Below are 18,367 nucleotides of genomic sequence, written 5' to 3'. Positions count from 1 at the left end.
TCAAAGAAGTAATGTATTTTGAAGCAAGTATTATTAGAAGATTTGGGTGTTTATACATGGTCCTAATCTTTGCTATATTTTTTAAAATCAGAATCAAAGTACATCCGGAAACTATTTCCTCATATCAAAGATAATACTTTTGCTCTGGAGAGCTAAAAAGTACCATTATGTCATCAATGTCATAATTCATAAGAATCTAGCTTAAATGAAGGTTGGAATAGAAAACCTTTAACTAAAGAAAAAGTACCCTCTGAATATCTTTAAGCCTGAGACAAAAACAGTAGGGTACCGAGTAAGAAATGACAGGAACTTCTAATTACCTCTTACAATAACGCTTCTAATACAATAATGGAACTTTAAACAGTTATGTCAAACTTGAGAGTCTTCCAATTACATCAGAGTTGAAATGACACTTCACTGCCAATAACTTAACTATAACCTTAATCCATTATACCTAACCATAGCCATTGCATATGTTAAAAATAAAGTTGAAGTATTTATTTAAAATTAACATAATTTGTGGTTAAATTAGTTTAACTTTTCATGCAGAAACCCAGCTTACATCAACAAGTTGTTTAAAAAAAATTTTAGGTATGTTCTAAAATTGACATATATTAGATAATCATTTCAAAAGAAACTTAGGTGTTGATCATGACAAATGTGCAACAGATCCCAAAATAAATCTCTGAAGCAATTTGAACCTCACACAAAGGCTCTGATCAACTCATGGGGCAATTCTATTTCTAGGTTTCTAACTGAAAATGGAAGGGGGAAAAAGGCCCCATGTCCCGTTTGTGCATAATGCTTTGTACAGTGTTTCCAGACACGATTCAGAGACTCAATATCTCTGAAGATATACAGAGTGGGTATTTTTAGACATAATTTGATAGATGCAATAAACAGAGAGGCTGACTGAAAATTCCACAGATAATAAATGTCAAAGGAAGGTGGACTCTGAACTCAGGTCTTCTGATTGTGTTTCCCTGCTTTTCCGCCTAAAAAGGAAACAGCAAACATTTACCAAACTAAGCCACCAAGTGCTACATGGGATACACTCAAACAGCTCAAAAATAATGTTCTCCTTGTCCTAAGATATTACATGCTGAGGCTCCAAAGTTTCTATAGACTGTAAGATATAGCATATAATTTTTGACAACTATAATTGATTGCTGAGCCAAAGGACTTTGGTAAGGAGCTCAGAACATCAGGCTCGGGCCAGTGCTAATCTACAGGAAGACTGCCGGACATCCGCCCAGAACCACACGGGAATCACTGCTTTCCTCCCAAATCCTGCTCCTTCTCTTTGGGTTCCCACGGTCGGTGCCCAGTGTCAGCCTCTGCCGCCTCATTCACCCACACAACATACCTGTGACGAGGGCCCAGGACTTCTACCTCTGTCTCTCGTCTGACTCCCCCGCTCAGTCCCTGCCCCATGACCTTAATCCAAGCCACCATCACCCATCACCAGTCTGCTGCTGGTCCCCCCCCCCATCTCCTGGGTGGCTCCCTCCACATCCATTCTCCAAAATGCGAGAGTAAGCGATCCAAATACAAACTCGATCATGACATCTACTGCTTAAAATCTTTCAATGACTTCCCACTGCCCTGAGAATAAATAAAACCCTCACGGAGCCTCAAGGTCCTTTAGGACTGGCCCGCTGCCCATTTCTCTAAGTCTTATCTCTTGCCTCTCTCCTCTCAAGGACTGTCTGCCCAAAGTTCTTGAATGCTCTCACTTTCCTCAAGGTCTTCACGCCAAGTCTTCTCTCTGCTGGAAAAACTCCCCTGTCCTCCAACCCCCCACCTGCCCACTTCTCATTCATCAACGCAGTTTGCAGAGTTCACAGGAGTTCCAATCCCAGGGGCTCCTCCACTTCCTAGCCATGTGCCTTCAGACAAACTGCTTGACCTCTCTATTATCTTAGCTTTCTTTCAGTCAGATGGGGATAGGACCTACCTTATTGGAGTGCGTGAGGAGTAAATGAATTCACTGAGGCATTTAGAAGAGTATCTGGTAAATGGTAAGCTTTTTAACAAACATTTTGTCTTATTACTATTACTAACATCATCATCTTCCTACTATTCTTCCACACCTTGGATTAAATTTGACTTCTTACAGAAACTTTTTTTTTTTTTTGGAATGGTCAGAATGGCAGATTTCATTATTATTTTTCTTTATTACTATTTATTTATTTATTTTTGCTGTGTTGGGTCTTCGTTTCCGCGTGAGGGCTTTCTCTAGTTGCGGCGAGCGGGGGCCACTCTTCATCGCGGTGCACGGGCCTCTCACTGTTGCGGCCTCTCTTGTTGCGGGGCACAGGCTCCAGACGCGCAGGCTCAGTAGCTGTGGCTCACGGGCCCAGTTGCTCCGCAGCATGTGGGATCTTCCCAGATCAGGGCTTGAACCCGTGTCCCCTGCATTGGCAGGCAGACTCTCAACCACTGCGCCACCAGGGAAGCCCCTTATAGAAACCTTTAAACCCCTGAAGAGGTGTTCCCATAGCTGGCTCCTGCTAAACTTTTCGGAGCTGCTTATGTAATGATCTGTGTCCTCTACTAGAACAAAGAAGGTAGCGACCAAGGCTTTCTTGCTTACCACTAGTTTCCAGACCCAGTGCGGTACACCAAGCACATAGTCAGCACACAATGATTATCTGCTGAATGAATGAATGACCCGATTCCACTGTTTAATCACTACAAAAGTCATTCAGATTGCCAACTATAATCGAAATTTCTTCTGGTTAAACCTAAGCCCATTTTGCTGCTGTTTCCTCATTTGGAGGACTTTAATTTTTTGTTTAAAGAAAAAGAACATCCTCTCCAGTCTATTGGCCCAATAAGAATCACTTATATTAATTTCACAATAAGGATAATTCTTTTTTAAATCCATCTATAAAGAAAGAAAGCAGACTTAAAACGTTCTTGTCTATAAATGTAATATATATAAACTAAGAAATGGGGCCACTAAAAAAAAAAAATCACAAATAGAAAATAAGGACATATTGTTCTCTCAATTCTTTTTTTTTTTTAAATAAATTTATTTATTAATTTATTTTTAGCTGTGTTGGGTCTTTGTTTCTGCGCGAGGGCTTTCTCTAGTTGCGGCGAGCAGGGGCCACTCTTCATCGCGGTGCGCGGGCCTCTCACTATCGTGGCCTCTCTGGTTGCGGAGCACAGGCTCCAGACGCGCAGGCTCAGTAGTTGTGGCTCATGGGCCCAGTTGCTCCGCGGCATGTGGGATCTTCCCAGACCAGGGCTCGAACCCGTGTCCCCTGCATTGGCAGGAAGATTCTCAACCACTGCGCCACCAGGGAAGCCCCTCTCTATTCTTTATAGTGAAGCTTCCAAAGTCCTCAGCTATTCTTCCTATGGTCTTATCAAAAGCAAAGTAAAATTTCAATTATTTGCATCTACCAAAAACCATTCTTATTGACCCCACTACCCTCACCCCCGATCTCCAATTAGTGAAGACTGGGAAATACTGGGTGTGCTGCTTGTGGTTCTTCTCATTGCATAGCAACACAGAGAAGTTTCAAGTTTTCTCTTTTTTTTTCTAATCTATTTCAAATGCACAAACACAGAACTAGCCTAAAATAGAATCTCTATTTAACTGTCAAAGTTATATGTAAATATTTAGTACAGAAATCACTTGAAGTTTTAACACTATTATAAACCAAGCCCTGGTACCAAGAATAGCTATCTGGCTAAAAAGCCTGCATGTATAGTCCATTGCCTTCTTCTAAGGCTAGCCCGACCCCAGTCCAGTGTTTCCCAAAATGCATGATCTTAAGAATCAACTTAATTTGTTAAAAATACATTTTCCCATGTTCTTTTCTTAGAGAGTTTGATTGAGTGGGTCTGTAGTGAAGCCCTAGACTCTCTATTTTTAACCAACACATCCAACTGATTCTTATGTCCCATGGATACTGGCATAAACAGACCTTTCACTTTCAGACAACATTTGAGGAAGTCTCCGACGTATAAGCTCTTGGACAGGAACTGCAAATTGCCTTAGAATCACCCTTATCAGGAGCTTCGGCAGGAAATTTGGCAGGAGCCCGGACTCAGAAAACCTGGATTCAATTTCTTGTGTCATTTACTAGCTGTGTAACCCCTATACCAGTCCCTGCAGCTCCCTCTGGTCCTGGTATATTACGTGGAAATAATAACTACAGGGTGGTAATGGCAATCATTGGAGAATACTTGCAAAAGCAATTTGTAAATTAAGATGTCAACATTACGGTAAAATTTCATGAATTCAGCCTCCTCTAATTCAGAATGTGTGAACATCATTGTCTAACCCCTGTGTTTTTTTTTTACATTATCTATAAAGAGATCATCCCCCCCTTTCTCATGACAGGCAATGATAGGTATTGGAACACACAGATAAGAAGCTGCTCCCCGTTCCACAGCAAAATTATGACTGAATGTGCAAGATTAGGAGAGCTTGCTTACTTTATTAAGTCTGTTTATGTGACAAGATGGGAGTTTCAGCAATCATTAAAGCAAGCTTGGCAATATTTCTACTGGAAGTGAGCTTGGTGGTGAGCAGTTACTGCCGGCATTACAGTAAAACCAATCTGGAGAATGAGATTTCTACATACGAGGAAGGTTAAGGGAACTCTAAAACTGGAATTTAAACTTCTAAAGGATACTGCACCCTTTGCTGGCCACCTTGAGAAGCAATCCTAAAAACTATACAGTATTTCCTTGGCAATTTAGTGTCATCAACATCATCTGTAGTTAGGGCTACAGGCACAGCCAAGACTATAGATAAGAGACATTGGATCGACCCACTTGGCTTGTAGCACTATACATAGTGAGAAAGTCCCCGGGTCTTAACATCCATGTAGGAGTGTACCAAGAGTAGGAAACATGGTACCCTCGGGGCTACAGAGATGTGTGTCATTTCTTCGAGAGTTCAGGCTCTTGCACAGAGAAGGCTTTTCGCCCCATACCAGTTGCGGAAATGGGATGAAGTTCAGTTCTGCCAGCATCCTTACTGTTAGCACTCATCACCTCTGCCTGTCCTCCTCACCAGTTTTCCTCTCTTAATTCACCCCTGACAAGACTCTTCTATTCTGCTGTCAGAGCCTGCCGCTCATCACTCCTACCACTGCTTTTAATCAACCGACCACCGATGCAACCCCCATTTTCTGCTCTTTGCCACTGACCCTCTTGCCTAAACAATCTCTAACTGGATGAATGAACTTGAGCAAGTCATTACCTCTTCCAGCTTATTTCCCTAATAGTTCAACTGAAGAGGTCACCAACAGCCCTTCCAGTTTTGTTATTCTATCATTAGTCTCTTCTGCCTCCTAATGATTTTTCAATTTTCTCAAGTTTCTCACAAAATGGCTGACTAAACTTCTGTAGATTATCAACCAACTGCAGTATTCATTTCTTTCCATGAAGCAAACAACGCATATATTCAATGCTCTGTGGTTAACTTTCTAGCAGTTATTAAGTATATACATTGACCATTCAATGCCTTTACTACCAAAGAGATTTTCCAGGAAATTCAGCTCAATGTCCCCAAAAAGTCTGAAGGCTCTAGAAGGCGTGGGTTCATTTTCTCAGGCCTTTAAAATAACAAAACTACATTTTGGTCAACACATCCTAGAATTCAGTTTTTTCACTCATTCATCTCAGCCTTACCAATTAGCAAGGTTTCACGGGAACTTTCATTGGAAAAGTCTTTCTTACTAAAAGAAAGCCTACTTGTAACAATTTTATAAAGACTTGGGGATGAATAATAAATATATCCATTAATATTGAAATGTTTATTAAATCTGGCAAAGTGGTTGATTTCCTACAGCAATTTCCTAACACAAGTATGAAGGAAGATTAGCTTATTACCAATGCTACACAAGGACATCTCTTTGCTCTCACTGCATTTCACACTTTCAAAACTGTTATCCCAGCTCTGCTACAATAATTCCATAACCAGTCTTTGTCTAGTCAGTCTGGGTTTAACTTCAATCTAGTTTTTTAGGTGTCACTTGAGGTTTTAAAACAAAGAGGAAAAAAGGTGTACAAATTATTTTGTAAAACATAACCAAAAAAATACAAAAGCAAAGCAAAACACCCCATCCCCATCAAAATATAATTCAAAGAAAATATATTCATTCACTACGTATTATTTATTGTGCACTCTCGAGGGGCTTGTAGTTTAGAACAAAGTCATGAGTGCAAGCACAGACACACACACAAACAACCAAAAAGGTAAAGTGTGGAAAAGCCCACAAAAAAGCACAAAACAAGCACTATCAGAGTTCCAAAAGTACATGATGGCTTCCATGTGGGCAGCTGCACATAAACATTCAGAATCAGGACTCTGAAAAGTAGGTAGAATTTCATGAACAGGAGGAGTAAGGAAGAGTGAACAACAGAAGAAAGAGCACTCCAGGCAGAGAGATCAACATTCAACAACCACTGAAACTACTGAATGTCTCTGCACAAGCAAAAGGACACAGAAGCAGAAAGAAGCGGTAAGTACAGGCACGTCTGGGACACAAAGACATTCAGGGCCGTCTAGTCCCAGGGTCTATACTATGAGAACTTCTTCCTGAGGTTATAATCTATATTTTGTTTTCAGACTAAATAATTTCATTTTTAGAGGTGGGGAGACCACTAATATTTCTTAGATTTACAACTAATAAGAGAAAATAGAAAGAGAAGATAATTCCCCACAAAAAATACATTATCCCTCAAAAACACTGGAATACCTGAATATTTTCATTCATTCAACAACTATGTATTAGCACTTATTTTGTGCAGGCTCTGTCCTAGGCACTTGAGATACGTAAGTGAACAAGAGAGACAGATCTTTGTCTTCATGGTGCTTCCATTCTAACAGGGATAGACAAACAAGAAATGTCATACATGAGCAAAGTATGCAGTATGGGAGATGGTGACAAGTGGGGTTTTCATCTGAACAGGATGAGATGCGAGACTGGAATTGATGTATATACACTATTGATGCTATGTATAAAATAGACAACTAATGAGAACATACTATATAGCACAGGGAACTCTACTTAATGCACTATGGTGACTTAAATGGGAAGGAAATCCAAAAAAGAGGGGATATATGTATATGTATAGCTGATTCATTTTGCTGTACAGCAGAAACTTACATAACATTGTAAAGCAACCATACTCCGATAAAAATTCATTTTAAAAAAATAAATAAGTAAACAGGATGAGAAGACATTGGAGGGATCTGAGCAAAGGATCACATGATCTGACTAGAACTTTTCAAGGATCACTGGCTGCTCTGTAAGAACTGATTATAGGGGAGCCAAGGTGGAATCAGAAGGACAGGAGGCTGTTATAATAATCAAGGCAAGAGATTTTGGTGGCTTACACCAGAGTGGTAGAAGGAACTGGATACTGGATATTTTGAAGTTAAAGTCAATAGGATTTCCTAATAGACTGTATGTGGGTGAGAGAAGAAGAGCTGAAAATGACCCAAGGTTTTTACAATGTAGTTGAAAAGTTGCACAGAACCAGATTTTTCTAAGTCCATCGTATCTCAGGTTCACTAATGGGGACCATATTTCAAGGAACCACTTAGTAAATCTTTTCACAAAGCAAGCAATTCTCCTGGAGTACTGTGAATCACCTCCTAATCAATCTATTCACAACTTCAGATTTCCAATAGTTTATCTGCTGAGTGAACTACATTTCTTGGTTTCAACAATCTCTTTTCATCAAATAAGAGCAATGTATACAAATAAAGATGTCTTAAATATATGTTACTTGGCATCCATAAAAACACATAAGATGTTACATGAGAACCTCATTTACATCTCATTTCGCTGTCATAATAACCCTGAAAAGTAACAGCCCCATTTACTTGATGAAGAAAGTTATGCTCAGAGGTTAGCAATCTTTCTCCAAGGTCAAACTTCTTAGCAAGTAGCAAAGCTCAGACCTGCTGTACTGACCCTAAAGCCAATCTTCCGTTAGCGTTACTGTTCCCCAATGTCATACTCCTGCGAGGCAGTAATTGTTCAAAATCTTTAGTTCTCTAGTCTTTCCTCCTTTCCCCCAATGACTAGATCATTTAAGTAGAAATAACTTCACTTAATAGTGGTAAGGATAACTTTTCAGAAACTGGATAGTCTCCCTGGTATTGCCAGTTAGAGACCAGGCAAACACGTTTTTTCACCAGACAAAATGAATAAGAAAACAAAGCATTCTTTCTGAGACGGATGTGTGGCAGGCTTCTCAACTATCACACCATGGTCCTATGGAGTGACCTCGAGAAAGCAATAACCCAGTTTCAGGGTTCATGCAACGTTATCATCCAGTCCCTGGTCAAGAGTAGAACTTCCCATACCACAGTGATTAGATTTTCCCCCAGGGAGAAATAGTCTTTGAAAGATGATAACCAGAAAGTGCACAAAAATGGCCTCCCTTACTATAAAGTATGAATTTGCATTTTTAAAGGCAATTTTAACTGAGATTATGTGAATAATCTGCTCTTCTCTACCTCTGTGACAATGCAACAGCTTCAGAAAGATCACAGAAGCAAAAACTTCTGTTTAAAGTTGCAACTCAGGGCTTCCCTGGTGGCGCAGTGGTTAAGAATCCACCTGCTAATGCAGGCGACACAGGTTCGAGCCCTGGTCCGGGAAGATCCCACGTGCCACGGAGCAACTAAGCCTGTGCACGACAACTACTGAGCCTGTGCTCTAGAGCCCACGAGCCACAACTACTGAGCCCGAGTGCCACAAGTACTGAAGCCTGAGCACCCAGAGCCCAAGCTCCACAAGAGAAGCCACCAAAATGAGAAGCCCACGCACCACAACGAAGAGTAGAACCCTCTCTCCACAACGAGAGAAAGCCCACTCGCAGCAACGAAAACCCAACGCAGCCAAAAATAAATAAATAAATAAATTTACTTAAAACAATAAAGTTGCAACTCAGCATTACTCTTCTGCTTAAAATCCCCACAATTGTCTTCCATGTTCTTAAACAGCCCTGCTCACTGGCCCCTGAGCCCCTCTCCACTCCCATCTTACATCATGCCTACCCTTTCTTGGCTCCAAGCGCTCAGGCCTTGTTTTAAGGGGACCCTGCTCTTTCCCACCTCAGGAGCCTAGCACCTGCTGGTCCCTCTGCTCTGTCTGCTACTCTTCACTTCCCTTCAGATCTCAGCTCAGTCATCACTCTGACCTTCTTTCACAAGCTCCCATAGAACCAAGTGTGTCTGCTTTCCACCACTTAACAGGGCAGTTTGTTCCTGATTCCTGTTTGCCATCCCACTGGTCTGTTACAAGGTCCATGGCCAGCCTCAGGAGGATGTGGATGGTGGGTGGACAAATGAACAGTGTTGGATCACACTCTCCACCAAGATGGTGAAGGCTTCACCCTCCCTGCCTCCTAGCCTTAATCGTAATCTATCCCAGAAGGCAGAGACACAAATTGCTATATTTTAATATTTTTATGTTCAGGAAAGATGAGCAGGAGAGAAATGGAATAAAGGATCTGTGCTACAGACTGAATTCATATGCTAGAAACAAAATGTATATACTGAAATCCTAACCCCCTCAATATAATGGTATTAGGAGGTGGGGTCTTTGGGAGGTGATTGGGTCATGAGGGTGGAGCCCTAACAAATGGCATCAGTGCCCTTATAAGACACCCCAGAGAGCTCCCTGGCCCCTTCTGTCATGTGAAGACAGAAAAAGAAGACAGCTATCTATAAACTAGGAAGCAGTTCCTCATCAGACACCGAATCTGCCAGCACCTTGATCTGACTTCCCAGCCTCCAGAACTGTGAGAAATGTTTGTTGTTTAAGCCACCTAGCCTGGACTATTTTTGTTATAGCAGCCTAAACGAACTAAGACACACTATTAAATAAAATTTCTTTTAACTTATCCTTATCTACAAATGGCTTTAAAGGCAATGGAATTGATCTATTCAAACCCACTTACCAATGTACTCTGCTCACTAACTAAATCTTTCAATAACTTTTTTCTGAAACTGAAAATTATCCTCAACCAACAAAAACAAACAGAAAATTAGTTTCGAAGCTCAACAGTCTCAGTTGAGTAGCAAAGGTAATCTGTTTGCTGAAGATGCAGTCAGCCAGCTAATAACCTTTTCTTACTAAGCCTTATCTTGTCAATTAGCTCAAGTGATTAATATATAATGCTACAAAGGCTAATAATATTACTAATACGTTATTAAGCATTTATGTACTAGGCACTGCACCACCTATTTTACACAGAATAAGTATTTTCATTTACCCTTCACAACAATCCTATGAAACAGGCTCCAGTATTATCCCGATTTTGTAGATGAGGAAAGTGAGGCTCACAGATGTTTACTACCTTACTCAATGTTACACTCTAGTTTAAACTGGAGGAGCTAGAATCCAAGTCTAGATTTGAGTCTCTGAGGTCTCAGGTTTGACCCTTAAATAGGAAACTTATTATTGCACAGAAAGGAAGAGGAAGAACAGAAAAAAAAAAAAAAAAAAGGGAGCAGGAGACAATGGAGGCTGGTGTGAGGTTGGAGGGAACAGCTCAGAGTAAGGAGGCTGAATTTCTAATTCCAGGAAACCATCCTCTTTGGTTTTTCCTCCAAATAAGACCAGGGCATGCTTTTAGGGCCGATCCTCCAGTTCCATCTGTTTCCTCTTACACAGCTCTAGCCCTAGTGCTTTAAGGTTGCCGCTGCTAACTCCAATCTGGAGACTTTGTTCCATTTAGGCCTATGGACTCCCTTTTCAGAGATGAAGTGAAGAATTAATAAATATCTTCAAGAACTTTTATGACTAAGTTCATCTGTTTCTCTGCCCTCCACCACCTGCCCTGCTTTAAAAAAACAAAACAAACAACCAAACCAAAAAAAAAAACAGCTTTTTTAAAAAACACTGTGATCAACATCAAAAACAAACTCACCAGCAAGAACAGGTCTACCAGAATGTCAACAGGGAGCATATTACACTAACCAAGCTGGACCTCCGGAGAATCACTAAATCCATTTGAGAATGCCAGACTGATAAACAGAAAACAGCATTCAAGGTCAGGTACTGATGCCAGTCAAACCCTTCGCTTTGTTAAGCACCTTGAGTGCCTTTCCAATGTGTTCATGGTTACAAATCTGAAGAAAATCCCGAGCTACTTGATTCTAAAATGTGCTACTTATCCTGAAATGCTTCCAGAATTACCAAGCATGTCCAGATTTGAAAGTGTGCCTTAAATCAAAAAGCAATAAAGTTCCTAAGGTATAAAGGAATCCACCCCAAGTATCCATGTAGTCTGTAAGCCAATCCCCACCACACACAGCATGTAGATGTTGCATAACGGACAACTTGGCTTTGCATCCTGATCCTGTAACTCACCAGCTATGAAACCACAGAAGAAGTCATTTACCTAAGCCCCTGTTTCCTTCTCTGTACACTGGGGATTTTGGAGCACAACTCAAAGAGAAATTAATGATAATCTATGTGAAGTGCCTGGAACACTTCAAGCATTCAATAAGTGATAGTAATATTTCTTCTGGACTTGCCAAGTTAAATAACATTTCATACATACATATGTACATACATAATCATGTAATACCTCAAAACCTAGTTAAAGAAAGGGACCCACTGTCAGTGGGCCCTGGTCACTCAAGTAGCCTTCAACAGTTTGAGGTAACTAGACTAATCCTGCACAGCTGTCTGATGTAAAAACAGTAATTATGTACCACACCTGATTTTGAGAACCCTTTGATTCTTGGAGCTTGGCTAAGCAGAGCCAGCTTTGACGAATGGCTTTTCCACAGGAGAACCCCAACACCCCATACCCTTTTTAAGTCCTCATTGTCTACTGAATTAGGAAAACCTTGCAATACTACAGAGCCAAATGAGTTCCATCAGCTTTGGAAAATCTCAGGGATCTGCTAATGCAGATGTGCAGAGGGCAAAATACAGAGGAGAAGACCCTTTGCAAAATCTAACTCACTCCACAGAATGGAATATTTTTTGTTGTTGTTGTTAAACTTCATACTTTATATGGATTTCATTAGTTTTCCTTTTTTTATTTAATTAATTTTTATTGGAGTATAGTTTGCTTTATAATGTGTTCATTTCTGCTGTATAGAAAAGTGAATCAGCTATACATATACATATATTCCCTCTTTTTTGGATTTTCTTCCCCACAGAATGGAATATTATTCAGCAATTAAAAAAAAAAAAAATGAAGCCACTGAAACTTGCCACAACATGAAGGAACCTTGAAAACACTGTGCTAAATCAAAGAAGCCAGCCACCAAAAACTTCACATTATCTCATTCCATTTCCATGAAATATCCAGAATAGGGAAATGTATATAGACAGAAAGAATAGGGCTCGAGGGGGTGGGAATGAGGGAGTGACAGCTAATAGGTACAGGGTTTCTTTTAAGGAAGATGAAAATGCTCTAAAATTAGGTTATAATGATGGTTGTGCAACCCTGTGAATATAATAAAAACCTTGAATTGTACACTTTAAAATGGGTAAATTGTATGGTCTATGAGTTATATCTCAATAAAGCTATATTAAAAATCTAACTCATTAACTGATTAGTGGATCCTTCATTCTTTGCTGCCTGGAGCTATATCCTCTCCTTTAGAAACTAAGAGCTCAGAGTGCTGTCTCAAGTTTAAAGGATAAAATATCAGTGGTTTGGAAGTATAATTACCTTGTCTTTGCACCTATCACCTCCACTTTATTTTTATTTTTTTATTTTTTTTAAAGATTATTTATTTATCTGGCTGCATTGGGTCTTCGTTGCTGTGCACGGGCTTTCTCTAGTTGTGGCGAGCAGGGGCTACTCTTTGTTGCGGAGCACAGGCTTCTCATTGCGGTGGTTTCTCTTTGTTGCAGAGCACGGGCTCTAAGTGTGCCGGCTTCAGTAGTTGCAGCATGTGGGCTCAGTAGTTGTGGCTCACGGGCTCTAGAGCACAGGCTCAGCAGTTGTGGCGTACGGGCTTAGTTGCTCCACGGCATGTGGGATCTTCCCGGACCAGGGCTTGAACCCGTGTCCCCTGCATTGGCAGGCGGATTCTTAACCACTACGCCACCAGGGAAGTCCCCACTTTATTTCTACATCAATCATTTTAGATGAACTCCAATGATGGAAACTTGCTCAAATAAATGCAAAATGTGTCTACGCTCAAACCAAATTCTACAGATTACATTCTCTGTTGCTCCACAGCAAGGACTATTCTCTTCTTAGCACAAACTGACCACCTTTGTTAGCAATCTTCTTTTCATTACTTGCTACAGGGACCTTCAAACAACTTGAAGCTCCACTTTCACAGGATCTCTTTGTTCTCGGAAGAGATACAGAAAGTGTCACATGACAATGGCAGGCAAGAGAGCCTTACCTCCTAAATTGGCTAAACCCACCTGCTAGGGACCTAGTGAAATCAGCATGATTCACTTGAGTGGGACTGTTACTGGAGAGAACTAGGGAAGGGATGACCCAGCTCTTGATTAGAAGATGAAGGAGATAAGTTAGAGGATGGGCCATGTAATGGATGGTCTTAAAAACCTACTAGACTAAGGAATCTGTGGTCTGGAATATTTTTACAGATTGCAAAGCACAACTGTATTTTGGGGATTTTCCAAGGTTTTTTTTTTTTTTTTTTAAATGTCTAGAAGAGCTTATATCTGATCAATATGCCAGTTACTGTGGGAAAAGACAAAAAATGAGGACCCACAGTCCCTGCCTCTCAGATTCTAAAATCTGAAGGGGAGAAATTAAACATACTCACATACAGAGACTTAAGAATAACAAGTATAAAAATATACTACCAACTCAACACACATTATTATGTAATACTTAAAATAATTGGTTATGGAGAGGAAGATGTTAAATAAACATCAGTATTAGAAACCAGGCAATGCCTCCCTAATGACACCAAGGTGCCCTAAAACCGAGTTCCCCTAGTGGCAAGATGGGAATAAAGACACAGACCTACCAGAGAATGGACTTGAGGATATGGGGAGGGGGTGGGGTGAGATGTGACAGGGTAAGAGAGTGTCATGGACATATATACACTACCAAATGTAAAATAGATAGCTAGTGGGAAGCAGCCGCATAGCACAGGGAGATCAGCTTGGTGCTTTGTGACCACCTAGAGGGGTGGGATGGGGAGGGTGGGAGGGAGGGAGATGCAAGAGGGAAGAGAAATGGGAACATATTGTATATGTATAACTGATTCACTTTGTCATAAAGCAGAAGCTAACACACCATTGTAAGGCAATTATACTTCAATAAAGATGTTTAAAAAAAAAAAAAAACCGAGTTCCCTTATTGAGTTTATGATTAATCTCTCTACCCAAAACTTTATTCCTTCTCTGGTCCCCTCTGACCTCAATCCTGTGCTAACTGAACACTAATCAACCAGAGTCAGATGACTGAAACTGCCACTGTCCATATAACATCATTAATGTACTAAAACTGCTGTTGTCAATAACATCATCAACGTATAAACTCAGGCTGTTTCTCCACTACAAGATGAGCTCACAGACCCCTGAGCCGTGGACCACCTGGCCTGGGAATCATAAACCAGAGACACCCTCACTCCCAAAACTATGATTAGGAAATGTTACAGAAATGTCCCTAGATGATAATTAACCCCAGCCTCTTTGTTCTTTCCCGTAAAAAAAAAAAAAAAAAAAAAAAAACAGAACCTTAAACTCAAAGACCAAGTTGAAGTGGATCTGAGGCTTGTCTCCCACTCCCCTGCTTGGTGCCCTGCAAATAAACCCTTACTTTGCTGCAAACACTTACTGTCAGAGTTTGGCTTTCAGCACCACAGGCACACGAGCCCTTGCCTGGTTAGTTACACTAATAACTGGTTGAACAAATTACCTATTTTTAATCACAATTTAACCCTAATTATTCAAATGTCATCTCTGCTGGTTTGTTTTTCAAATTATTTCAGTTTTTCTTTGTTTTTCAAAGATTCCCTGAATTTGGAGACATAAAGGAAGACGTATTTACTTTTAAGATCCAGGCCACCACATGTAAGTAATGTTAAAAATTACAACTTCATTATTTTTTCTACTTAAGTACTTAAAAAAGACAGTTTTCCCAACAAGTGAACTGGATAACATTTCACTTTATGATACTATGATCCTCCCTGTTATATCCCAGTGTTCTAGTTCAAATTTCATTTCCAAATCTTTTAAACATTGCCCTTAATTTATCAAACATCCTTCCTCTGGGGCCAAATCTTTTCAATATAAATAATACTTATGAAATGACAATGTCATATCACTTGGCTTTTTACTATGGATTCATATACAGATGACTTGGTCCCTTTGAGTTATTAGCCACTATGGTCAATTTTAGATAGTTGAAAAAAAAAAGTTTTTACCATAAGTCTTTGCTTACATATTACAAAACTTATTCATCTTGATATATAATTTCCTAAGGCACTAGGGTCTTGTTCAAAAGTCAACAAGTGGACTTCCTTGGTGGCGCAGTGGTTAAGAATCCGCCTGCCAATGCAGAGGACATGGGTTCGAGCCCTGGTGCGGGAAGATCCCACATGCGTCGGAGCAGCTAAGCCCATGTGCCACAACTACTGAAGCCCGCACACCTGGAGCCCGTGCTCCGCAACAAGAGAAGCCCCAGCAATGAGAAGGCTGCGCACCGCAACAAAGAGTAGCCCCGCTCACCACAGCTAGAGAAAGCCCGCGCACAGCAACGAAGACCCAACACAGCCTAAATAAATAAATAAAACCTTCCTTTAAAAAAAAAAAGAGTCAACAAGCAAGTTTTCCAAACATGACAACCAGGAATTTGGGCTTATCAACCGTGAAATTACAATCTTGATTATAATCAAGCTGAGCACTTCACTTGCTTTTTCAACGATCAAAAAACAATTAAGTGACTTTTTAAAATATGTATTATGTTAATAGCTGCTTCACATATTCATTCCTACTTGAGATATTTTCTCCTTTTGTTGCTGTTCCAAAATGTTAATTTATTATGTTTTTCCTACTAAGTTGTTGAAATGTTTTTGAGTGAATAAAGTTAAGAATATGGAGTAACATTATTTGTGTACATTATTTGAGCCTAGTCTGAAAGCAACCCCTAACTACCCCAAAATTCAATAAAATGCTTTGTGAAGTGAACATTCAATTATAAAACAGCAGAATGAATAATCACATCGGAGAACGGCATATCACTCGGTTTTTAAAAAAAAAAGCTAAAAGAAACAAAAAATAAGGAAAGAAAATCAGCAAAAAAGGCAGAAAAAGAAAAACTGTAAGCGCAAAACTTTCCTCAGATGTTTCCCAACTTCTCCAATCTGACCTTTCTCCTCCATCTTCAAAATCCCCCGACTAGATGGAACAAGACCTGTTTGTTTAGCTCACTCTTTCTGGGAATACTTTTTCCTGCAAATGTCCTTCTGCAGAAAGTATTTCCGATTTCTACATGAAGAGTTACCGTTTTGCAGAAGCAATAATTCTTGCTACTCATTAGGACTCCAGAACAGTTAACCAAATTTTTTTGGTAAATTACATGAACTAGGCCGAATCCAAGGTTCCAAAGAGCAGAAAGTCTTCTGAAATTCTGTGTCCTCTTCCTCCACCCTCGCCCCCCAAAAGGCAACAGAATGCTTTTCATCCTGAGCACAGGGCCAGTATTCAAGACAAAGACTTTGTTTTAAAAACACTCATAAGGGGCGAGCCAAGGTGGGTAGAGTGCGACTGAGGAAGCAAGCAGCAAGGCGACTAACTCCGTTAACCCGGAACGGCTTTAAGGACACAAGCCCCAGGGAGTTCAGGCCAGATTTCTCCCGCGCCCACCAAGTGGCACTTCAGATTCGCTGACTTAAGCCAGCAATGTATTTAGTATTTAAAAACTCTACAAGTCTAAGCAAGCCAGAAAATGGCTTAGGGGACAGGCAGGTATGCGGGACGCAGGAGTCTCAGAATGGAGGAGAGGGGAGCTGGGGACGGGAAGGCCAAGCGCTGGGCCCAGAAGTGAACAGCGCGTACCAGGCCCGGCCGGGAGCCGCGCGAGCCGCAGCAGGAGCGAGGGGGCCGGCGGCCCTGGATTCGACTCACCTGCCCATTCACCGAGCCCCGGTCCGACCCCCGCCTCGTGACCCAAACCCCAGACCCTAAGGGCCGTGAAGAGCGAGCACGAGATGCGCAGGGCCAGGTAGGCCACGGTGCCCGCGCCCACCCAGTACAGGAAGCCGGCGGCAGGCAGACCGCTCTCCATGGCTTTCAACCAGGCCTCACTACCTTCGTGAATGGAAAAAACAAACGAATGAATGCAGGCAGAGGCGCAGGCCGTGAAGATGAGGACTACCGTAATAGGCGCTGCTCCTACACAGCTTTGGGCCTAAACCCCGCCCATGGCACCATATCCGTGCCGCCATTGGTGATCTATCTTTCTCTCTGCATGTAGTGCGTCGGTCATTGGCTGACCCTAGTTTCACTGCCCCGCCCACGACCCCCCCCTTGCTCTCACCTAGCCGCGTTTCCGTTCTAAGGCGGCGGATCGCTCACCTGCCAATCAAACTTCAGTCCCGCCCAACGTGTCCCCACGCCCCCAGGATTCCGCCAGACGGCTGCACGTCTCACCGCCGCCAAATCGCCCAGGTCTCTCATTGGCTGGAGAAGGCCTCGCGATTACCTAAGGTTGTGCTCCTATTGGCCAATCAGACCCAGTCTGGTTTGAGCTTGGGTTTGAGGAGGGAATGGGATCAGAGACAACGCTAGTGAATGGGAAGATTGTAGTAAGAAGTGGACGTGGAACCATGGTTTTATTTTCACATCTTTGTTAAACGATTCTGTACCATTGTTAAATGTGCTGTCATTGTTCCTGTAAGCTTTTCCGAATAAAGGCTTGCATCTTCTGTTTCTGTGCCGTCCCCACGACACACCTTCGCTCCGGTTACACAGCCTTATGGAGGGCCTTCTAAATGCCAGGCGTCCCTCCCGCGCGGAGCATTAAATAACACAGTTCCCCATGTCTTGGAGTTCAAGGCAAATAACTTCATGGCGTCAAATGACTATAATACGCAATGGCATAAGAGCTATAAAATGAATGAAAGATATATTATGGGAATACAGCTTGATGAACAGTTAGATGGGGGAAGGGCTCCATGTTTTAACTGGACTTAAAGGACTATAGAGATTTTTCTTTTACTTTCCTTTTGTATTTCTTTTTTTTTTGGTGGGGGGCGAGGGAGAGTGGTGAGACGGTACAAAAGTGCACAGTCCAAGTACAGATACGAAAACCACCGCAGCAAAGTTCCAGGGGAGTAGGACCACAAGGTAAATTTAAGAAATTGTGTAATGCCATATGGTGCTTCACACATACTCCTTCATCCTCCCATCAGGAGTTT

At 41.4% G+C, this 18,367-nt stretch overlaps 1 protein-coding gene across 1 annotated transcript in view; it reads right to left on the bottom strand.

The window, feature by feature from the left end:
- HSD17B12 (hydroxysteroid 17-beta dehydrogenase 12) overlaps positions 1-17,364 on the bottom strand; it is a 178,894-nt gene extending 161,530 nt beyond the window's left edge. Inside the window, exon 1 of the mRNA XM_059931416.1 lies at positions 17,076-17,364. Within this exon, the coding sequence (XP_059787399.1) occupies positions 17,076-17,235 (160 nt within the window). The 5' untranslated portion in view covers positions 17,236-17,364. The remainder of the gene's footprint in view (positions 1-17,075) is intronic.
- Positions 17,365-18,367: the final 1,003 nt, after the last annotated feature.

This window comes from Balaenoptera ricei, chromosome 8, assembly GCF_028023285.1.
Source record: "Balaenoptera ricei isolate mBalRic1 chromosome 8, mBalRic1.hap2, whole genome shotgun sequence".
Taxonomy (NCBI): domain Eukaryota; kingdom Metazoa; phylum Chordata; class Mammalia; order Artiodactyla; family Balaenopteridae; genus Balaenoptera; species Balaenoptera ricei.
The sequence above is the reverse complement of the archived record's forward strand: the minus strand, read 5'-3'. Positions and strand labels throughout refer to the sequence as shown.